The sequence below is a fragment of the Natrix helvetica genome (genome assembly GCF_964273705.1).
Source record: "Natrix helvetica genome assembly, chromosome: 6".
NCBI classification, from domain to species: Eukaryota; Metazoa; Chordata; class Lepidosauria; order Squamata; family Natricidae; genus Natrix; species Natrix helvetica.
In genome coordinates this window covers 41,801,948-41,819,174 of record NC_138553.1, presented here as the reverse complement: position 1 = coordinate 41,819,174, position 17,227 = coordinate 41,801,948, and the positions used below count along the sequence as shown (strand labels likewise).

Here is a 17,227-nt window from a genome sequence, read left to right as displayed (position 1 = left end):
TAGAGTCAGAAGGTGAAGAGACGAGCGTCGCCTCGTTCCGTCTCGGTTTCTTTCCCTCCGTTCTTGTCCGTCTAGTCTCTTGCCAACTACTTTCCGCCACCTTCATCGTTTCTTTCTTCACCGCCTGGAGTCAGCATGTGCTCGCTTGGTCCACGAAGATTTGATGAAAATGTTACTGCGGTCACAATGTTCATCCTTTAGTGCGGTGTTTTTTTCAACTGTGGCAATTATAAAAGGCGGACCAGAATTTGCCCAGGTTCAGGAAGATTGCTTTGGGGAACTCAGGAGATTCCCTGGGCCAGGGGTCTCCTACCTTGGCAACTTTAAGACTTGTGGACTTCAACTCCCAGAATTCCTCAGCTCAGCCAGTTGGCTGAGGAATTCTGGGAGTTGAAGTCCACAAGTCTTAAAGTTGCCAAGGTAGGAGACCCCTGCCCTGGGCAATCCCTCTTTTTTTCTCTCTCTCTCATATCCTCTCCCTCCCTCTTTCTCCGCCCTTAGATCTGCTTAGTTTCAGTATCCCCTCAGTACTAATTCATACACTTCCTTTTCCTAAACCCAGCAATACAAGCTATCCACATAGTACATTTAATAAAGAGTAAAACGACTTTTTCTTGGGCAGACCTCTGGGCACTGTTGGAGGGAATCTTTGGCCGAGTCGCTTGTTATCAGTCCTACGCATCTCATATGATTATGGTTGTGGAAAAATAGGAATCAGCTTTATGTGTCCTGCCTTGAGATGTAAAAAAATAAAGTGAATACATAAATTAATACACATAAATAAAAGCTAACACTTTATGATACTCTCTCTGCTTTATTTAGTATATTAGTATTGTTTGCAATTCAGGAACTGATCTTCGGCTCTTCCAAGCCTCTGGAAAGTATTTTGGGTTTTAAATATTACTGAGATAGTTTGAATTCTCTTTGAATGGAATTGATAAGTTTATCTAATTGATTTATGTTAATTCTTGAAGCCAACACTTTTTCTCTTTTTTACAGCTGAAAAATAAAACATTTCCACATCATTAAGAGATCATTATCAATTGGTTTTAGTCTAGAAAGTGTTGAATCCAAAAGGAAAAATGTGTTTGGTTTCATTGTAGATTAAGAACAGATGCTTTAGATTAGCCTATTTCAGGTACCTTGATTGAAAAGTTTTGCTTTGAGATGCCCTGTTTCATCCAGTTTCATTATTATAAACTGTTTCCTGTTTTTTCCACACAGATAACTCTGGATTTTACAACATTTTTTGTAAAAATACTCACAGGCTGATTAATGTCCAGGCTTTTGTACTAGCTGCTAAATACTATTCAATGCCAAATCTTGGAGTATGCACCTCATTAGAACAGATACTCAAAGCAATGGACAGAAAACAGCAACCGAGTAAGTTAATGTTATATTGTTTTTGATATCTGGTGGCACAGTGGTTAGAATGCAGTTTTGCAAGCTAATTTTGCCAATTGCCAGCAATTTTATTCTCACTGGGTCAAGGTTGACTCAGCCTTTCATCCTTCTGAGGTCGGTAAAATGAGGACAGATTTTGTTGGGAGCAATATGTTGACTCTTCCAAATAAAATCCCACCTTAGCCATGAGAGTGAGCTGAATGACTTTGAGCCAGTCACTCTCTCTCAGCCCAATTCACTTCACAGGGTTGTTGTAGGGAAAGTAGGAGGAGGAAGGAGTATTAAGTATATTTGCCACCTTGAGTTATTTGTAAAAAGACAGACAGAGAGAATAAAAGCTGTTTCTGATTTCCAGCTTGTGGTTTCCATGTAAAGTACTTTTAATGCCTGATTTAAGAAACAGTTTTCCTTATTTTGGAAAGAATTTCCTTTTCCCAAAAATATTCAGTATTCCCTGAATATTCTTGCTCTAAGCAAATAAAGAAATATTTTGCATATACATCTGTTTGATTGTTCTAGTATATAAAGGCAAATTAAGCAATGATATGTAATTTTATCTCTGAACTGGCTCACAAATAGAGTTTAAACATGACACTTAATGAGCCTGCTTTATTATTTAAGATCTTTGGAAACTTTTGTCAGAAAGTCAGACTCAGAAACCCTTGCATAGCAAATATATTGTAATATTAGTTCAGAGCATTTTCACTTACCAGTATTTATTGGGCATAACCATAGTTTGTAAATAAGATGCACATATAACAATATTTTAGTGATACATGTTCCCCCAAACTCTTAAGCTAAATGTGTGTTTCTTTTTGATCAGAGGTAGAAATGAAAACAGATAATTTTATGAATGATAAGAAATCACATGAAGTAAAACTGATGTCAGATTTAGTAGATGGCATTGCAAAATATTATGGCTTAAACCAGGTAAGAATTTTTATTACTTTATCCCTTTGGGGTTGACTTCCTTCCAAAGGCTTGGATGTGCTAGAGGAGATACTATTGCCTGTTGAGGAAGATGATAATATCAAATTAGACTTTGTTCTAGGTTTGCTTTTCTCCATTTAAAAAGCCCAATTAAAGAGTCAGACGCTAGAAATGGGATATATTTTTATTAAATGTGAATTGAATTTAAATTAAACTAAAGAAAATTATATTTGGCTTAATTTTCTGTGGTTATGAAGGAAGTTAAGATAAAGAGTAAGTAGAAGTGTGTTTGTAGGTATAGGTAGTCCTAATTTAACAACCACAGTTGGAGCCAGCAACTTGGTCATTCAGCAGCGTGGTTGTTAATTGAAACCATGACGTTGTGGATGACCTTGATTCACTTTTCCTTTGCGTTGCAGATATAAATGTAAAGGTTGATATCAAAGTATCTTTTTCATCATTGTCATAACTGAATGATCACTGTCTGAGGCAGTCACAAATTTTTAGTTTTACTAATTACTGTTTTTGTTTTAATAAACAGGGAAGGACAGCTTTATATTAATTTTTTTAGTCCTTCTTATAAGAAAATGCCAAATGTGAACAGAGTTTTGATCTATAAAATGAAGTACATTGTTTATAGCAATAGTAATCTCAAGGATGCTTTCTAAAAGTTTCTAATTCAGCAAAATGATTTATGCTATCCTTAGCTTTATCTTTGTACTCAAACTGTACAATGGTATATGAAATGTACAATATTGTTTAGATGATAAAAATTAAACCTCATACAATAGCACTACTCCTGTTTTCTGATATCTGTGAAAGATGACTGCAATCATCTTTAGTACAATTGGGTAAATCTAAAATGCACCATAACCCAATCATCTGATGAGGAAAAACCCTGATAAAAATAATGTTTCATTCTTCTTGTGTGTATGCCATGCTGAACATATTTCATAGCATTTCAAATCACATTTAAGAACATCAGCGGAGGCCCAGTTAAAATATGCTTCAAATACAATAGATAATATTTAGGATGTAAGAAAGGTTGGTTAAATTAAAACCATCTTTACCAAGTGGCAAAAAACCCTCCCTAGAATAAAATCCACTGGAGCTTTACTAGTACAGGTGAAACTCGAAAAATTAGAATATCCTGCAAAAGTTCATTTATTTCAGTAATGCAACTTAAAAGGTGAAACTAATATATGAGATAGACTCATTAAATGCAAAGCAAGATAGTTCAAGCCGTGATTTGTCATAATTGTGATGATTATGGCTTACAGCTCATGAAAACCCCAAATCCAAATCTTAGAAAATTAAAATATTACATGCAATCAATAAAACAAGGATTGTACATAGAAAAATATCAGACCTCTGAAAAGTATAAGCATGCATATGTACTCAGTACTTGGATTGGGCCCCTTTTGCAGCAATTACTGCCTCAATGCGGTGTGGCATGGAAGCTATCAGACTGTGGCACTGCTGAGGTGTTATGGAAGACCAGGATGTTTCAATAGCGGCCTTCAGCTCTTCTGCATTGTTCAGTCTCATGTCTGTCATCTTTCTCTTGGCATTGCCCCATAGATTCTCTAAGGGGGTTCAGGTCAGGCAAGTTTGCTGGCCAATCAAGCACAGTAATCCCATGGTCATTGAACCAGGTTTTGGTACTTTTGGCAGTGTGGGCAGGTGCCAAGTCCTGCTGGAAAATGAAGTCAGCATCCCCATAAAGCTTGTCTGCGGAAGGAAGCATGAAGTGTTCCAAAATCTCCTGGTAGATGGCTGCGTTGACCCTGGACTTAATGAAACACAGTGGACCAACATCAGCAGATGACATGGTTCCCCAAATCAACACAGACTGTGGAAACCACACTGGACTTCAAGCATCTTGCAGTCTGTGCCTCTCCATTCTTCCTCCATACTCTGGGTCCTTGGTTTCCAAATGAGATGCAAAAGTTGCTCTCATCAGAAAAGAGGACTTTGGACCACTGAGCAACAGACCAGGTCTGTTTTACTTTAGCCCAGGTAAGATGCTTCTGATGTTGATTGTTGTTCAGGAGCACCTTGACAAGAGGAATACGACATTTGAAGCCCATGTTCAGGGTCCATCTGTTTGTGGCGGCTCTTGATGCACTGACTCCAGCCGCAGTCCACTCCTTGTGAAAGTCCCCAACACTTTTGAATGGCCTTTTCCTGACAATCCTCTCCAGGCTGCGGTCATCCCTGCTGCTTGTGCACCTTTTTCTTCCACACTTTCTCCTTCCACATAACTTTCTATTAATGTGCTTTGATACAGCACTTTGGGAACATCCAACTTCTTTTGCAATTACCTTTTGAGGCTTTTCCTCCTTATGGAAGGTGTCAATGATGGTTTTCTGCACAACTGTCAGGTCAGCAGTCTTTTCCATGATTGTGATTCCTACTGAACCAGACTGAGAGACCATTTAAAGGTTCAGGAACGCTTTGCAGGTGTTATGGCTTAATTAGCTGATTAGAGTGGGACACTTTGAGCCTAGAATATTGCAACTTTTCACAATATTCCAATTTTCTGTGATTGTGGATTTGGGGTTTTCATGAGCTGTAAGCCATAATCATCACAATTATGACAAATCACGGCTTGAACTATCTTGCTTTGCATGTAATGAGTCTGTCTCATATATTAGTTTTACCTTTTAAGTTGCATTACTTAAATAAATGAACTTTTGCACAATATTCTAATTTTTCGAGTTTCACCTGTAAAGTGTTTCTCACTACAGATGATCCTCGACTTACAACAGCTCATTTGGTGACCGTTCGAAGTTACAATGGCACTGACATAAATGAGTTATGGCCATTTTTCACATTTATGACCATTTCAGCATGCCCATGGTCACATGATCAAAATTCAGACACTTGGCAACTGACTCATATTTATGACAGTTGCATTGTCCCAGAGTCATGAGATCTCCTTTCGTGACTTTCTGATGAGCAAAGTCAATGGGGAAGCCAGATTCACTTAACAACCTTATTACCAATTTAACAACTGCAATGAGTTGCTTAGCAAATGTGGCAAGAAAAGTTGTAAAATAGGGCAAAATTCACTTAAGAAATGTTTTACTTAGCAACATAAATTTTGGGCTCAATTGTGGTTGTAAGTCGAGAACTCCCTGTATTTTGCATACAGCGGTTGTTCTGAATGTTTAAAGGAGATGGATAATAATTTGTCTTTCTACAACCAAAGATGCATATCAGAGCCCAAATATTAGATGGACCAGAGACTTGATTGTTAAGAAACCTTTCTTAGCATGTAGGGGTTGACATTGTCCTTGGTTGGTTTTGCCTAACAGCCAAGCAGTTAAAATCAGGCAATGACTGATAATTAGTTGTGTGCACAAACATGGCAAGAAATCAGAAGAAAAGTCCTTGAATAATTCCTGTGGTAAAGGAAATTAGCATATTTTGGGCACATGATGCGACACTCAGAAAAATATGGCATACTTCACATAATCCTCCAGGGAAAGATTGAAGGCAAATGAGGTCCAGGCAGAAGAAAAACATCAGGGCTTCAAAATCTTAGGGACTGATTTGGACAAAACTCAGCAGCACTTTTTTCTGTGGCTGTTGATAAAAATAGGATCACCAACATGATCACCAACATCCGATGATGGATATGGCACAATAACAACAAGAAGAAAGGAAATGCCTCTAGACCTAGGCTTAATAATGTGCAGTCATAGCAGGCTAAGAAGCATAAAGCTCATTTTAATATACAAGATATATAGAAAGAAGGGAGAATACATTTGGCTTCAGTGAATCCAATCATATTCAGAGATTATTTATATAGCCTTGGAATTGGGGTAGAACAAGCTGCATGTCAATCTGATGCATATCAGCTTGCTCCATTTTAAAGGTCAGCTCATGATAGGCCATGGAAATGCTAAGAGGATGTTAGTCATCTCATATTTCACAAATTGTCAGCTCTGATATGTTTCTCATCTACATCCCAGACATGCCTAGTACGTTGGAATTTGTAAAAATGCTTTATTAACAGGCTTCTTGTTGACCAATCCACAGAATTTTTTAAGAATAAAAGCAAATATACATGTCCCAGGATAATGTTGCAAGATTCAATCTGGGTTGATCAAGATTCTTCAGTTAAAATTTTATAAAAACACAAGCTTTAATAATAAAAATGAAAAAAATAGTCTGCAATAAAATTTTATGTTTATTTTTTTTTGCTCTGAAATTGATCAATACTTTAATCATTTTTAAGAGCTGAATGTAGCAAAAATATACAAAATCACTGTTGGTACCTATGTCATAAAATTTATTTTGTCTCTGCTGCAGATAATAGTATTTTTTGTGGATTTTATGCCTATTTTAACAAGAAAGTACCTGTTAAATGTCATATGAGGTTTCTCTCTTTTCTCAGCCCTTTGTTTCTAAAATAAAACTTCAGTAGTGCTACCAGATTTGGACCAGAAAACTAGATTTTTAAAAAATCCAAAATTTGCCCAGGAGATCACAAACTCAGTATATTCCACCTCTGTCCCACATGTTCAACAGAAAATTGTCTTTACTAATTTGCAAAACTTTAAAAGAGAAGGGCCCAATCTGACCTTAGGAACAAGATGTATTAGAGGGCTGGGACAGTGATCAAGGCCAGTTTTAAACTGTCTCTCTAGCTGCACATTGGGACTGGATTTTGACTATGTTTTTTTTGGAGGAGGCTCGTGTACAGAATGGGCAGATTCCATTTGGAGGAGATGATCCTGCAAATAAAAATTCAAATCATAAAATACTTAACCAGCACTTTGATATGTACCCAGAAATTTATTTCTGGCCAGTGTGGTATCCACAATACAGGTGATAATCTTGTCTGAAACAGCTCTTACTTACTGAATTAGCTTTTGCATTCTGCATTAATTTTAATCTTTGAACACCTTGCTGAAACAGTTCTATGTAAAATGCATTACAGCAATCCAAACATGAGATAAAAAGAGCATTCAATGATAGTCACCAAAAAGTGGGGAAAGATTTTCCTAGTCACACTTTTCGCTTGCTGTTCAAGAAGGAACTCTTGAGTTCAGAAGAACCTTTAGGTTACAAACCTACTTCTTCAGGGGAAGAGAGATCCCATCTAAAGGAAGAGAAAGATGGTTTTGTGAAAAAAATCAGTTCATCTTGTTGGGATTATTTTTTATTTCATCCAGTCACTCATAGCCTCATAGGTCAGGTAGTGGAAAAATTCAACCGAGTATCATCACCCTGCTGATGGTTACCTATCCCTAACTGATGGATGATCTCTTCCTATGGTTTTATATAGATATTAAAATCATGGAATAAAATCTCATCTGTTAGAGTGACCAGAAGCTCAGTCTTCTTGCCTCCCACCCCCAATATTATAAGCATCGATGCAGCAAGAAATGGAACTACTATAACATAAGTACCTTTAATGTCCAATATTTGTGATCAGTCCAGAAGGATACCTCTATTCATATAGTCATGTTGCAGGTCTTCCACAAAAATGATCAGAGTTTTTGATCCATGCCCAGATATGAAGCCTGACTTGGCTTTCATTTCTTGCCATTGACTATCATTTCCCATGGTCAGATAAACAAGATTCTGTAGTTTATGTTGTTGGCTTGTTTCCATAAAACGCAAAAAAGGATCAAAAATATGAATGCAGGGGGCTAATTTATAGTTTATTAATATAAAGTCTTATCATCCAAGCATTGCCATCTGTTAAAAATAACTGCACTTTTTTTCTTATAATTTTCATGATAAATTTGCACTAAGTTTTAGAAGGGGTATCTGCTACTTTAAAAAAAATTCTTATTATTTACATTCTAGGTAATTGACCTGGGTTCTGGAAAAGGTTACCTGAGCTCTTTCTTGTCATTGCAATATGATCTAAAGGTTTATGGAATTGATTCTTCAAACACAAACACCCATGGAGCTAATGAAAGAAACAGGAAATTAAAAAAACACTGGACAGCCTATCAAAGACACGCAGAAGCAAATGTCAGAGATCAGACATTGAAAGAAGCCAAGAAAAATGCAGAACAAGATAAGGAGAAATATAACGCAAACACCAGTGAAACATGGTTAAGAACTAATCAAAGTCTTCAGAGCCAGGTCCAAGTGGCTGTTTCAGATGCTCTTGGTACTGAATCAGCTGAAATTAGCCCAGATCCTAATATAGAGATTACTAAAAATCAGTATGAACTCAAGCCTGAGGTTCGGGTGCAACTCATTGAGAATAATATACCAGAAAATGTATTTCTAGATATTCTGCCTACTGATGCGGTAGAAGTAGATTGTTCATCCAGAAGTAACGGCAGAGAGCTTTGTGAAGAAGAGAAAGAACAAAGGAAGGCAGCTTCTTTGAAAGCCAAAGCCAGCCGGTCAAAAGAGGCCAACGTTTATTCTCCGTTGACATCGTTTATAACTGCAGAAACAGAGCTACGTGATATTGTTGGAGATCTGGAGGTTATTTATTCTCGTTTCTACTTTTTAATCTGATTTCGGAGTCTGAATTGAAAAATATTGAATTAAGACTGCTTTTCTGTGAGAGCTTAGAGTAGATATAAGATAAAATGTATTTACAGGAATACCATTGCTCCTAAAAAGTGGCATAGTTATATATAACATTACAATTACATTATTATATTATATGATACGACATAGGTGGTATAACAATTGGGCACTTGAGGCAGTTTGAAGTTATGATAGAATTCCCAAAATGTACTTACAACCCAGTTCTGATGCTGGCACTCCCTCCCCATCCTTGCAGTCACATAATTGCATTTTAGGCACTTGGTAACCAGCTCGGTTACAATATTCCATGTTCATGTGAAGTGATTTACATTTTTTGCCAGCATAGTCACCTCATGGCTGCTGCTGTGTTGCAATATTTTCAAGGAGGGCTTATTTTTGAGGAGGGCTTATTTTCGGGGAGGGCTTATTATGGCACATGTGCTCAAAAGCCCAATTGGGTTTATTATCCAGATAGGTCTTAGTTCAGGGAAACAGGGAAATTAATAGAACTCAACAGATTATAGCTAGTTTCTCTCTGCCAGCTAAAACCTTCTATCATCAGGAGGAGAACTTTTTGTTCTATTACATTCTTCCATGCTATATGCAAATCTGATAGTTTTAGATTATCAGGTTTTACTGTGTAAAACATGCATTTAAGATGGAGTGAAACTATAAAAAGTAATACAGGCAGTCCTCATTTAGCAATTACAATTGGGACTGGAATGTCTTGTTGTTAAATGAAAGTTGCTAAATTGTAAATGTGACTGTGTCTGTACTTTCCTTTTTCTCACTCCCTGGCCTTTTAGAACACTCATCCCAGCAAGGAAGGAAATTATTGTTTATATTTGCATTCATTGGAGAAAAAGGGAAATCAAAAGAGTCAGACACACAAATGGGAAATACATATCAAAAGCTTTGTGGGTCTGGAAGCTATAAGTATGCTATGCAAAAAGCCTGGTGTATACCCCATTGTGTGCCTGCTTATTCTCTTGTAATCCCTTCCTCTTCAATCTCTGCTCTACAAGTTGTAGGGAGGAGGGAAACAGGTCAGGAACAGGAGAAATGACTCCCCCCTCCACTTTTTAAAGCAATCTCTCTGTTCAGTATTGGGGATGGGGGGAGAAGAGTGATTTCTATAGTCAGACTTGCCTAATTCAGACTTCTTCCAAACTCTGCTGTTATCCTGTCAATAGACCATCTTTCCATTACTATGTTAGAGGATTGCCAAGGACTTTTAATTTCCCATTATTTTACACCCCCAGATGAGAGAGAAATGAATAGTAATATAACTTGCCGTAAGCTCATGGAACTAGAATTTTTCTAGATTTCATAATTTTCCTGTCTCAGTCCAAGATTGCTATGATGTGTACAATGATAATTATTAGCATACGTGTTCATCTAACCCTCATAGCCTGGTTTGAATTGTGTTTTGTTTCCTAGGACTGTGTACTTGTGGGTCTGCATACCTGTGGTGATCTTGCTCCAAGCACTTTGAGACTGTTTAATGTTGTACCTGAAATCAAGGCAGTTTGCAGTGTAGGATGTTGCTACCATTTGCTTTCAGAGGAACATGAAATGCATGAAGGTAAGTTTTTTTAAGGGCATATGGAATTAATAAATGCTTGTCATTTTTCCTGTCATTGAATCATTTTTGCTGTTTTTAATTATGCTTTGTGGAGAAGTCACTTCTGAATGCCCTGTGGTTTTCCTGTTTGGGATTCTTTTTTTTCAGTTTTGTAATGGTTGTGTTAATGCAAAACACTTTATGTAGCTGTGGAGACATCTGTTTTTACTTCACCTCAGTAAAAAAATGTGTTTGTTCATTATTATTTCAATTCCATCCTCTTAAAGAATGAATGCCCTTGGCAATATACAGAGAACAACCTCAGGATAATACATATGGTAACATATACATATGGTAACTTATGCATATATGTCTCTGGAAACGTTGCTGCTTACAAAATTTCCTTTATATAACAATTCAACTTCAGAATGTGATATTTTAAAGTTAGTGGTAGAATATTATAGTTGCAAATATCTCATCCAGACTGGTTTAAAACAGTTGGTCAACATAGATGTTTAAACCAGAGGTTTAAAAGGTTCAGAGATAGTCTGTGTGTGTGTGTGTGTGTGTGTATTACAGAAAGTACAGAAAAATGTGGGACTATGTACATATTTTGGAATACATTTTTTCATATTTTTCTATGGTGTAAAATATGAACAATTCAAAATGTCCACATTTTTTAGTTGAAAGGATCTGCAGCAGACACCTCTTTCTTTGATCTAGAGAATGCTACAAACAGCTGAGAACAGGTAGCCCAACAAACAAACTGGCTATATACCATGGTAGGTTTTATAGATGACAATCTGCACCTTAATTCCACCCAAAAGACAATGGAAAGCGATAAAGGAGTATTTGAAATGAGGTGTCCTCAGTGCTCTCTGAGCTTGGTTGTTTTGTTGCAAACATTTCATTACCCAAACTAGGTAATGTCATGAGTGCTAATTACCAAGGACACCTCACAATGAGAATAGTGCAGCTCATAGAGCACAGGTGTAATTTGAGCACATTGAGGCATCTGCCCACAGTACTGCATTCTGGACAAGCTGCAGCTACCAAGTAATCTTCGGGACAGCCTACGTAGAGGGCATATTCTAGTAATTTCACTTTATATGAAATATATGATATTTTGATGAAGGATTTCCTGCCTTTGAGGTAAAACTACAAAATCTGTTTTCATATTTAAAACCACAAATATTTATATTTGTCTATTTCTGAAAGAGTTTGTACATGTGTTAAATAGAGATTAGTACAGGCTAAACAGATTTTTTTATTATTGGCTTCTTAAAGATAATAGCCTAGACTCACAAGTGTGAATTAAATTTAGCTTACTATGTCACACGATGCAATCCTAGTTTTCTTCTACAATGTTTACATGCTGTACCCTGCTGTGATTTAAAAGCAATTTCTCCTTCACTGATTTCTTCCATCAAAATAGCTATTAAATATCTATCCATCAAATCCATGTTGGAGGCTTGTGTGCAAAATAACCCATGAAGGACAGTCTAGGTTGTTTCCTGTTTTGCCATTATTTTTATGTCAGTTTGTATTTTACTTTACCGTGATTTGTGTAATAAGTTACAACTGGCTGGGTATTTACACATTGTTACAGTGTATATTTGTGTATAACACAAATGGCTATCTTTATGCAACATTAAAATAGAAACAAATCATTATTAGTGATCCCAACCTGTGAGGTGAACAAGGATTTTTAACCACAGTGTATGATATATGTACCTTACTAGGCTGAAGTAAAGCAACAAGAATTCACATGTTCAAGTTCAGTTACGTATCCCTTCCTGTTTGGCTATTTGGTGATAGAAAATAGACATTCTGTTTATTAATTTAATTTACCATTATTTTGAATAATGTGCTGAATTAAAAAATAATCCTCTACTGGAAGGATTTAATTCAGTAAAAAATAGATAGATACTGTGTTTTCCCGAAAATAAGACCCTGTCTTATATCATTTTTTTGTCACCAAAGAACGCACCAGGTCTTATTTTCGAGGGGGGGATGCGTCCCCTGACTCACCTCACTTGTGTGTGTCCCCCCCCCCCCGGCCTCTTTTTTGCTATCAGAGGCCTTCAAGAACTACTTCTGCAAGGCTAGCAAGGCTGAAGGTCTCTTCCAATAACAGAGCTTCGGATCGATCCAGAGCTCTGTTATCGGCTACAGAGGCCTTCAGGAAAGCCTTGCTGGCTGCAGAAAAAGAAGTGGGCCAAGGTGCGCGAGGCCTGGCTGCAACTATCCAGAGGTAAGTAGTAGGGCAGCTCCACTCCCCCATACCCACCCTAGCTTAATTTTTACCTATGCACCCTGGAGTGGGTGGGGTCTTAGTTAGGGCTTATTTTGGGGGATAGGGCTTATATTGGGCACATGTGTAGGACTTACTTTCTGAGTAGGTTGTATTTTTGGGGAAATACAATAGATCGATCGATAGACAGACAGATAGACAGATTGACAGACTCTCTTGTCTCATGAGAAATATCTGCGCAGTATATGGGCTAGAGCCTCCCAACTCCAGATGAGAGATGCCACAGAAGGTTGTAGAGAACTACAGGGTTAAGATCCTGACTGACAGGTAGGTACTGGCCAATCAACCAGATATGATGGTAATAGATCAGAATTCAGCAGTGGTGATAGATGTAGCTAACAACAACAGCGAGAAAGAGTATGCAACGATGGAGAAATACCAGGGCCTGAAGGAGGAACTAGAGAGGATGTGGAAAGTAAACACAAAAGTGGTCCCAACAATCGTAGGGGCACTCAGGGTGGTGCCTCCTAACCTGGGAGAGTGGCTTCAACAGATCCCAGGAACGACATCAGAGCTGTCCAAAAGAGTGCAGTGCTAGATACAACTAAGGTGCTGCACAGAACCCGCAAACTCTCAAGCCTCTAGTAGAGAACCTAAATTGAGGAACATACATACCACCCATAGGGGTGAGAAAGGAATTTTATACACATACATGTGTGTGTGTGTGTGCGTGTGCGCACGCATGCATACACACTTTTAAAATGTAACTTCTAATTGAAATGATTTTGTTCAGACTGTTAAATCCAAATTCATCGAACTTGGGTAGCTTTAATAAATTTGAAATAAACAAGTTACTTAAATAGCTTTAAAATAATCTTTATTAACATATTATGTTGTGTTAATCAATTTAACTTGCACTCTTACACCCATATTTTAAACCATATTGTAAATCGCTACCATTCTTTAATTAACCCAGTTTTCTTACTTCATACCACAGATTGTTAAACTCCTTGAAAGAATTGCATTTTCACAGTTCATTAACGTAAAATATCATTGCTTTTTATGGTTACGTGATTTGAACACAGGCATAGGTGTTCATAAAAGGATTTATGGGTTCATATGTACAAGATGAAACAATGTAATCGTTTTACTTTTTTCTGCAGAAGGGACTCGGGGAACACGGGGTTTCCCTTTGGGACGCTATTTGAAAGAAGAGGGATGGTTCTGTGGTCGAAATGCTAGAATGGCTGCCTGTTTGGTATGGATTCCTTTTTTCTGCTTCTGTTTGACTTGCAAATTCATAGTTTTGGAACAGAATTCAGGATGTGTTGAATATTATAGATAATGGTGTATCGTTTAACAAAAATAGTGATCATTTGTTTTTTTTAAATTGCATATTGTGTCTCTGTAATATTGAAACAATGGACACTTGTAAAAAAGAACCAAAACTGATTGAGTTGAATCTATATTTTATTAAGTTTGGAGGAGAAATGCTAATGTGAAAGTAGAGAATTAAGGAAAAATTCAGTAAAAATGCAGTACATTTGCCAATTTCATTAATCTTTACTGGCTCTAATACCTACATAGTGAATAAGATGGTCTTTTCAGTGCAGGATGAGATCTATGGTATCTTTTTAATAGAATGGCTCTATATATCGATAATGTGGTTACCCGATATTTAGATAACCATAGTTTACTTCAACCTACTTTCTGGGTTTGCACCAGATAGAGAACTCTATAAATTATAAAGAGGTTTGGTAAATATGCTAGGCTACATGCAAATTGACTGTTGTGTTGCTCACTGAACACAGCTGATTTTTTTTATATGTACTATTTATTCATTTGCACTTTACATTATCATAGCATGGTGACAAGCCATGAAATGCATTCAGGTTTTTAAGCAAATTTATTTTGAATGTCTGTTCTTCTGACACTTAAATCCTCCCCCTAGTTAGATTCAAATTCATATGACTCATTAGCATTTTCACAAAAGCTAACTATAAAGCATAATGGGGTAGCAGAATGTTAAACAAATCAGAGATTAGGTTTGCTTCGCTGCTTCTGATTGCAATACTATCCTGTCTTGAAACATCTTTCCTATGAACCAAATGCTTATTTAATCCTTGTGTGATCCTCTTATATACTTCAATCTTTGCCCCTTTGACTTGCTCATCCTCTGCCTCCGTTTTCATAATTCCAGCAAGTGCATTCAAGCGGCTGTTGTTTTCTTTGCACTTAGCTTTTTTTTCTTCTTCAGCAGCCTGATCAGAGTAAAGATACATTCATTTTCTCCTCCCATTGCATTGTTCTCGTCTACATTTTTTTTTATATTGGATGTGCTTTTAAGAGATACCATGTTATCGTTGACCTTGTATTTACACAATAAATATATATATATATAACTAATAATAGCAATATAGTAGGATACATTCCACATTTCTTTATGTGGAATATATCTTTAGTAGTGTAAGAAATTATTCTTTTGGCAGAATGTCTATGGAGATTCTCAGTCATCTAGGTCATGGTTATCCCAAAGATGTTTTTTCAAGAGGCAACTGGACTTTCTGGTTTTTCTCTGAAAACAGCTCTTCAGCTCTGACTTCTTTTGGCAGATAATTGAACTATTATTGATTCATGCAATGCAATAGCACCTCCTGTCAGCATTAGTATTTGAAGGGTTCTGGAGTTTTCCTCAAACAATTCCTATCTAAAAACTGAACAAAAAGTCTTGGAACACAAAATTTACTTATTTTTTAAAGTAATTCTATGGATCTAGTAAAAGTTTTTTTTTATTCATGTTCTCTGTTCTCAGTTTCTACATATCTCAGTGTTCTTAGTTTTCTTAAACTATATCCTTTCCTTTTCTAGAGCTTTTTCTTTTTTTTCTTTTTTTTAATTCTTAGCATCTTTAAAATTTGGAAGTTTTCCCAAGGTAGGTGAGATATCTCTGTTTGACATAGATAGTGCCATATTTGGCAAATATTTACCAGGAACGGCTGCAATCATTCAGTAAAGCAAATTAAACACACACACACACACAGAGATCCATTTGTGAAGCATCTATACTGCTCAAAGGATCAATGTAGTTGATTGAGACCATCCCAGATCTTCTTAGCATGTGTCTACATGGATAACTGAAGGGAAGAACATGGCCAAAGAAAATGTATTTAAAAAATACTTCATTTGTGAAATAGTTTGCATCACCTAATATTTATAGAAACTGGATTTTTTAAACTCTGCCCACAGCCTGGAATTTGATCCTAATCTCAGCCATCCATCCTTCCGAATTCAGTTAAATTAGATTTTGGGGGGAAATATGCTGACTTTGTAAACTTCCCAGAGAGTGCTGTAAAGCACTATGGAGAGGTATATAAGTCAACATACTATTGCTATTTCAGTTATACAGTTTTATAGCTGGAATTAGGGTTGGTTTAAAACCACACTGGCAGACTTCTTCTAAAAGTATCTCATAATTATCATTGGTAGTCATTAGTTAAAGCAGAACTATTCTGTTTGGTTGAAATATTGTTACCGCTTCCAACAAGGACATCTCCTTCAGTCTACCTGGGAAGAACAGAACGAAAGTTGCCTTTGAATAACCAAAAATCCTAAAATGTGTAATAAGCCATGTGGCAATTCTGAAATACAAGAGAAGCTGCCAATTTATGCAGTCTTTCATGTGGGTAGTATTTTAAAGAGAAATCTCCTTATTTAACTAACTAAGCCAAAGCTAAAGATATATAAAATAATATACTGAAAAAAAAGGAAAACGTAATAAAGAAGGCAAAAATCATACCCATAGAATTTTAAATGCAGTCAAGTTATTTTGATTGGCTAAGATACCTACTAATTATCTCCTAAAATAAGTTTCCCCAAATAGTTATAGTTAGGGACTACAGCTTTTCTGTTGACTTTGTTATTATATTACACATGCAGAAAATGGCCAGTAGGTTTTTATATATGCATAAAACATGGTTTTAAGGGTTTAAGCCAACTGTCCCAAAGTTCCTTTTCTCTGATGAGAGTGCTTGCAAGATTGTGGCTGCAGCACTCAGGTTAGAGAGAAAGAGAGCAGTTTTAGATATATTTTCTAAGGACCAGATATATATATATATATATATTTTACAAGCACTGGTACCAGGCTGTGAACCATATTTTGGGAAACAGTCCTAAATAGTTCTTGAGTCTTAGCATGTATTCATTTCAGAAGATGGCTGAAGAGAGATTACCCGGATCTTCTGACTGGATATTCATATGCATTCCTGTTTGTTGTTTCTTTGACTTTTTCTATTTTTGTTTTGAACACTATGCTCAGATTTTAAAATAGGGAAGATAATTAAAAGCTATCCTTTTTGGAAAGACTTATCAATACCTTTGCCCATTCAAAGTAAATATTTTATCTCTCTGTGTAGCCAACAAATTGCAAATTGTCTAATGGCTAAATATATCTTCTTAATAACACTTGCTGGAATTATAAAAAGTTTATTTTTTACTGATGTACCATTGTGTATGATTACATAGAGGGATTTTTTTGGGGGGGAGGAACAATAACTGAATTCTAC

General features: G+C 36.5%; 1 protein-coding gene across 2 annotated transcripts in view; it reads left to right on the top strand.

The window, feature by feature from the left end:
- The window catches only part of METTL25 (methyltransferase like 25), a 39,492-nt gene that overhangs the window by 595 nt on the left and 21,670 nt on the right, over positions 1–17,227 (top strand). For both annotated transcript variants that reach the window (XM_081956676.1, XM_081956677.1), the window contains exons 2-6: positions 1,225–1,383; positions 2,228–2,334; positions 8,161–8,799; positions 10,288–10,432; positions 13,829–13,923. In XM_081956676.1, coding sequence (XP_081812802.1) covers positions 1,225–1,383; positions 2,228–2,334; positions 8,161–8,799; positions 10,288–10,432; positions 13,829–13,923 — 1,145 coding nt within the window. The remainder of the gene's footprint in view (positions 1–1,224; positions 1,384–2,227; positions 2,335–8,160; positions 8,800–10,287; positions 10,433–13,828; positions 13,924–17,227) is intronic.